The 7,500-nt window shown below is 37.3% G+C and overlaps 1 protein-coding gene across 1 annotated transcript in view; it reads right to left on the reverse strand.

The window, feature by feature from the left end:
• The window catches only part of LOC115230931 (insulin-like growth factor-binding protein complex acid labile subunit), a 44,420-nt gene that overhangs the window by 36,328 nt on the left and 592 nt on the right, over positions 1 to 7,500 (reverse strand). Inside the window, exons 3-6 of the mRNA XM_036499864.1 lie at positions 7,365 to 7,436; positions 5,052 to 5,123; positions 3,021 to 3,092; positions 147 to 218 (exon numbers count right to left, since the gene is read on the reverse strand). Of these exons, the coding sequence (XP_036355757.1) occupies positions 147 to 218; positions 3,021 to 3,092; positions 5,052 to 5,123; positions 7,365 to 7,436 (288 nt within the window). The remainder of the gene's footprint in view (positions 1 to 146; positions 219 to 3,020; positions 3,093 to 5,051; positions 5,124 to 7,364; positions 7,437 to 7,500) is intronic.

Raw genomic sequence — 7,500 nt, forward strand, 5'->3', positions numbered from 1 at the left:
AATATTCACTTTCACACACATTCACAAATAATAACAATTCTTTCGAAAGACGTGTGAGGGAGTATTAAATGAAATATGGGAAGATGTTACAGATTTATAAATATGCCTTCAACGAAATACTATAACAGAACAGTGATTCAACTTACAGTGTTTTTAAACTGGACAGATTTTGGAAGGTTCCTGCTTTTATTTCTTGGATATTATTATCCCACAAATTCCTGGAACATAAAATTGGGAAAAGAAGAAAATGTATGCAACAAATTTGAGAGTGTTTAATATAATGGCGAAATAATTAGGTGATGGAATGGATGAAAGGTAGGTTACCATGGTGATGAACTTCATAATGGTGTTAATGATAATGTTGGAGAGAAGTGATTAATATGATGCTGAGGTAGAAGAGAAGAAAAATGACTTAGAAATATATCGTCCATGAAATAATATAAAAGAAGACTGATTCAACTTACAAATTTTTTAATCTGTACAGATAGTGAAAGGATCCTGCGTGGATTTCTGTGATATTATTGCCGTACAAAGTCCTGGAATATAAAATGGAGTTAATAAGAAATTTTATGTAACAGATTTGACAATGTAAAATATAATGGCTAAACAATTTGATGATGGAAGTAGACTACTATGAGCTTGATAATGTTGGTGGTGATGATGTTGGGAAGATGTGATGAATATGATGATGAGGTAGAAAAGATGGGAAAATGGCGATAGTGTTGATGACAACGATGTTATGACGCTGATGATGGGGGTGATGTTGTTAATGTTGATTATTCTAATAATGAGTGTAATTCACATGATTATAGTGATAAGGAATATGATTCGGAGGATGATGATGCTGGTTGTGATATTTCTCTTGGTGTTGATAGGGATGAGGACATTGAAGACTGAGCATCTGATCGCGATACCTTGTGGTAATGAATGATGTTGATAATGAAGGGGACGGTGAAGAACTTGACGGTGTTGATGACAGAGGAAGATTACAATGAAGACGAGGATGATGAGAATGATGACAACAAGGACGGAGACATCGATAATGATGCTGGCGGCATTGGAGGCGATTTAAATGTTAGAGGTATTAAGTGAAAAGGGAAACTTGGCAAACAACAATAAGAACAACAATAAGAACATATTAAGAAGTAATGAAAAACAAAGAGTGAAAGGCACAGTAAAGGAGAAAGAAGAAGAAGAAGAAGAAGAAGGAAGAGGAGGAAGTGGAAGAGGAGAAAAAGAAGAACAACAAGAAGAACAAGGAGGAGGAGGAGGAGGAGGAGGAGCAGGAGGAGAAAAAGAAGAAGAGGAAAAGAAGAAGAACAACAAGGAGGAGGAGGAGGAGGAGTAAAAGAAGGCGAAGAAAAAGAAGAAGGAGGAGGAAGAGGAGAAAAAGAAGAACAAGAACAAGGAGGAGGAGGAGGAGAAAAAGAAGGCGAAGAAGAAGAAGAAGAAGGGGGAAGAAGAGAAAAAGAAGAAGAACAACAACAAGGAGGAAAAAGAGGAGGAGGAGAAAAAGAAGGCGAAGAAGAAAAAAAGGAGGAGGAAGAGGGGGAAGAGGAGAAAAAGAAGAATAACAACAACAATAACAAGGAGGGGGAGGAGGAGGACAAAAAGAAGGCGAAGAAGAAGGAGGAGGAAGAGGAGAAAAAGAAGAAGAAGAGGAGAAGAAGAAGGGGGAAGAAGAACAAGGAGGAGGAGGAGGAGGAGAAGGAGAAAAAGAAGGCGAAGAAGAAGAAGAAGAAGAAGAAGGAGGAGGAGGAAGAGGAGAAAAAGAAGGAGAAGAAGAAGGAGAAGAAGAAGAAGAAGGAGGAGGAGGAGGAGGAAGAGGAAAAAAAGAAGAAGAAGAAAGCAAAAAATATGTTCAAATGGATTAGGTTGTTGTAAAAATTGCTGCAGCTTGGCTGGAATATGTTACCCTACACCCCTACCCTCCATATTCTCCAGATATTGCTCCTTCGCATTTCCACTTATTCTCTGCAGAATAGTCTTAATGGTAAACCTTTTAATTCCTTGGATGACGTAAAAAGATACCTTGATGAATTCTTTGTCATGAATCTACCTCAAATCTGGGACGTTAAAGGAAAGATGGAGACTCATTGTGCAGCTAAATGCTTCATATTTGGTTGATTAAAAATGTAATGGCAAGTATTTATTGACCTTTTTCTTTCCTTTAAAAATCGGCACGAACTTTCCGGACAACCCAATACATATAAACACAGGTATGCACTAAATGTTTCACCACAAGTCTCATATTCATATATATAACAATTCTCAGAAATGGTTCCACATTCACAAACAATAAATCAGTTTTTTTGTGGGGGGGGAGAGAGAGAGAAAGAGAGAGAGAGAGAGAGATACCTTATGTAAAGTGGGGCGATGGAGCTTAAAATGAAATATAAGAAGACATTGAATAATTAGAAATCTATCGTCAATGAAATACTGTTAAGACGAGTGATTTAAGTTAAAGAGTTGTCTACCCTGGTAATGAACGCTATCAATTATAAGGAGGAGGACGATGACGAAGCTGGAGTTGTTTATGGTCGATACAGATAACAATGACGACGCGAAAGATGACAGTAATCATAACGATGATGAGGACGTTGATAATAATGATGGCGACGAGGAGGAGGAGGAGCGGAAGTAGAATGAGAAGAAAAAGAAAGATGACAACATCAGCAAAGGCAACATCAACAACAACAACAAGTAAAATCTGTTTTAAAATTTAAATTAATAGTCTCGTTCTAAATATTCAACTACAAGGGATTTTCAAGGACGTTATTTAGCGTCGATGTAGATGTAAATGTACATAATATACACACATAATTACACACACATCTTAATACACATGCATGCACTCTCATATATCCTAAATCTTAGAAATGTGCGCATATTCCCAAACAATAAAACACATCTTTGGAATGGCAGATGTTGGTGTTTAAAAACGGAAGGATGGAGCGAATTAAAAAATTTAGAAATATATCGTCCATGAGATACTACAAAAGAAGAGTGGTTCCACTTACAGATCTGTTAAACTGGAAAGATTTTGGAAGGTTTCTACATTGATTTCTGCGATATTATTATCACGCAAATTCCTGGAAAATAAAATTGAGAAAAGTAGAAATATTACGCAACAGATTTGACAGAATGTTAAATATTACGGTTAATTAGCTGTTGGAACAGTTGGAAAGTAAATTACGAACATGGTGAAATGGATGATGATGATGATGATGATGATGATGATGATGGAGATAATGTTGGAGGGGTGATATTACTATAAATGATGTTGAAGCAAAGAAGTAAAATATGGTGGGTATTTTTGATGACGAAGATATTATGATGCTGATGATGAGGGTTAATGTTTTAACATTGGTTATTCTAATAATGATGGGACTTAGCAACTTTATGGCGAGGATGATGATGTTTGTAGGAATGTTTCTCTTGTCGACGAAGATGATGGTGTTGAAGATTGTTTATTTAATTGGGTTTTTCTATGCTAATGAATGATGTTGATGATGAAGAAGACGACGATGAAGTTGACGGTGTTGATTATTGCGAAAAATAACAATAAGAACGAGAATGATGACAACGGTGTTAGCAACGACGAAGGTCTCAATAATGTTGACAACGGCGAAGAAGATAATGGAAAGGAAGGTGAAAATTATGAGGAAGATGAAGAAGTTAAAGATGAAGCTGATGAATAAAAAGAAGGGGATGAGGAGGAGGTGAGTAAAAGGAAAAATAATGAAGGAGACAAAGAATGCGAAGAAGAACAACAAAAGGAAGTATAAGTAGAAAAAAAAGAAGAAAACAAAACAATATGTACAAAAATTAGAGTATAAATTATTTAGTTGTAAATATAAATCTCAGAGAATGTGTCGAATGGTAATCAACGTTGATCTAGAAGTAAACAACGTACATGATATACAGAGTGAATTACGCACAAATGTTGGTACACCGACATCCACTCATCCATGCACAGAGACATATAAACACAGGCATGCTTTAAACATATCCGCTCAAGTATTACACTGTCAGAAGCGGCCCCACGCATTCACAGACATTCACATACAATAGCACACATCTTGAGATATATATATATATATATATATACTTTAGGTAAAGAGGGGTGAGGGAGCTTATAATGAAATATGAGAAGACATTAAGTATTTAGAATGAAATGCTAAGAAGACTGATTCATCTTCCAGAGTTGTTTACACTGGTAATGAATGATGTTGATGATGAGGAGGACAATCACGAAGTTGAGGTTGCTGATTATTTGTTTGTTTGTTTGTTTGTTGAGCGAAGCGGTTTTCGTCCCAGTAGTGGGAGAAGTCCGAAACGTGGTCCTTTGCTATTCGTAAAACCTGCAGAAGAGAAAGCAGGTCAACACCCGACACCGAGAGCATCGATGGATGGATGGATGAATGCGCATCCAGGCTCAGCGGTTGCGTAGGAAGTCGAGGACAAGAAACAGGAAGAAAGAGTGAGAGAAAGTTGGAGCGAAAGAGTACAACAGGGGTCGCAACCAGCCCCTGCCAGAGCCTCGTGGAGCTTTAGGTGTTTCAGCTCAATAAACACACACAACGCCCGGCATGGGAATCGAAACCGCGATCCTCCGACAGCGTGTCCGCTGCCCTAAGCACTGAGCCACTGCGCCTCCACTGAGGTTGCTGATGATCTGTATAGATAACAATGATGATGCGAAAGATGGTTGGGATATTCTTGTAGATTTCTTTCTGACAGGGATACATGGAATATTCAAGGATATTACGTAGCGTCGATCTAGAAGTAAAAGTCGTTCATAATTTACACACACACATGTTAATATTCTCGCACATATTCACCCATACACACAGACGTACAGATGCATGAACTCTCATATATCCCAAATTTTAGAAATGTGCCCACACTCACATACGCATATTCCCAAACAATAAAACACATCTTTGGAAAGACGGATGCTGAAGCTTAAACGGAAGGATGGAGCGAAATTAAAGATTTAGAAATATATCGTCCATGAAATACTACAAAAGAAGAGTGGTTCCACTTACAGATCTGTTAACCTGGAAAGATTTTGGAAGGTTCCGACATTGATTTCTGCGATATTATTTCCCTGCAAATTCCTGGAGCATAAAATTGAGAAAATTAGAAATTTTATGCAACAAATTTGGCAGAATGTTAAATATAATGGTTAGTTAATTAGATGTCGGAAGAGAAGGAGAGTAGATGACGATCATGATGAAATTGATGATGAGAATTGTGATAATGTTGGAGTGGTGATATTGATATAAATGATGATGAGTAAGAGAAAATATGGAGATAATGCTGATGACGAAGATATTGCGTTTCTGATGATGGGGTGATGTTAACGTTGACTATTTTGATAATGATGGAGGTTAGCACATCTCTGGTGATGCTGAATACGATACTGATTATAATGATGTTGGTGAGGATGTTAATGTTAGTGAATCTAATAATGATGGGGATTAGCACGTTTACAGTGGGGATGACAATGTTTGTGGGGATGGTTCTTCGTGGCGATGATGACGGTGTTCATCTGATTGGGGTGTTCTATTATTATGAATGATGTTGATGATGATGAGGGCAATGATACACTTGACGGTGTTGATGATACAAATGAAGATGCGAATGGTGACACTGATGTTGGCAAGGAGGAACACGTCGATAAGGATGATGACAGCGACGAAGATGAGGAAAAAGAAGATGAGAAATATGATGAAGATTGAGAAGTTAAAGATAAAGCAGTTGAATAATAATAAGGGGGTGAGGAGGAGGGGAGAAGAATGAAAGAAAAAGAAGAATAGAGCAAGAAGTAGAATATGAAGATGACAACGAAGAACTCATTGGTGATGATGATGATGATGATGATGATAAGGTGATGGTTATGTTAGTAGTGGTAGTGATGGTGCGGATTGTAAAAGTGAATATTTTGACAACAGAGTCGGCGAGGAAAGCGCTGTAAGTGGTAATAGTGATGATGATGTTAATGCTGATTATTGTGGTGATAACAATGAAGGCGTTGTTTGTGTTAATGACATTGATGAGGGTAATTATGGTGATGGTAATGATTTCGCTGATGAGGTTAAAGGTGGTGACGAGGATTGTAGTGAAGGTGATGATGATGATGAATGTGATGATGATGAGATTGATAACGATGTTGTTGATTGTGATGACTTAGGTAGGTGATACTGAAGATTATTTCGATAAGAAAAATCAAGAAAGAACAAAGAGCATGGAAAAGAAATCTATGAAAGCAAGAAAAGAAAGAAGCAAAAAAGAAGAAGAGGAGGAGGAAAAAGAAAAGTTGTCAAAGAAGGAGAAGGAGAGTAGAGGAAGAAGAAGAAGAAAAAGAAAGAGAAAAATTAAAATGTAGAAAAAAGAAAAGAAGACGACTAAGCAAAGGAGAAAGAGTAGAAGGAGAAAAATCAGGAAGACGAAAATGAGGAGAAGACGGGGAAGAAGAAAACGGAGAGAGATGAATGGTAGGGAAGGAATGGGAGAAAAATATGATGGAGGAGGAGGGGAAGTGGAGTGGGATTAAGAAAGGAGGGATGGGAAGAGTGTGAGGAATGGTGAAGAAGAAAACGAAGAAGTAGAACAACAAGGAAAAGGAGAAAAAAACAAGAGATAGGTGAACAATCAATTGAGGGTGAAAATGGTTATGCTTAACGACAAGATGATGAAGAAATAGCAAAGTATAAAATAAATTACTAAGAGTTGGAAAGTATAGCAAAATTAAAACATGAATAATCTAATTCTCAATCGACATTTAGAACGGAGAACCATGAATGGTAATCAGCGTTGATCGAGAACATAATAAATGATATACAAGAAATATCCAAACACAAGTCGACACTCTCGTCTACCTTCACTCATACTGAAATATACAGACGTATATACACACACTCAAAATCATACACATTAATTACCAGAATCACATACTTAAATCCACACAATGATATTCAGCCGTTCAAGAATTTGGACATGGAGATCTCCATTTCCAGCGACTTCGAGGGCCACCTCCCAGCGGTGTCGGGCGTCAACGAAGAGACCTCGATTACAACAAGACGACTAAAGTATTTTTCCAAGGTCTGGGGTCTACTAAGACCTACACCATTACCTAATCACCCTTACCCGTCTTGTTGCTTAACAACAACAACAACAACAATGATATTCACACACAGACACACACTTAAACACACACACACACGCACTCACCTTCCCAGACATTCACAAAGAATTACACATTCTGTTTCAAGGAGAGTGAGAGAAAAAAGAAAGGGTGTAAAGACATTAGAATTATTTTATGAACAAAACAGGTAAAAATAACTAATCCAGCTTACAAAGTCCTTAACTTGGAAAGGGTCTCAAAAGCTCCGGCTTCAATTTCGTTGATATCATTACTTTCCAAATTTCTGTAACAAAAAGTGAGTTGTGAAAAACGTGTGTAGAACAGGATCGTAATAAAATATTAAATAT

The sequence above is a fragment of the Octopus sinensis genome, unplaced genomic scaffold (genome assembly GCF_006345805.1).
Source record: "Octopus sinensis unplaced genomic scaffold, ASM634580v1 Contig16807, whole genome shotgun sequence".
NCBI classification, from domain to species: domain Eukaryota; kingdom Metazoa; phylum Mollusca; class Cephalopoda; order Octopoda; family Octopodidae; genus Octopus; species Octopus sinensis.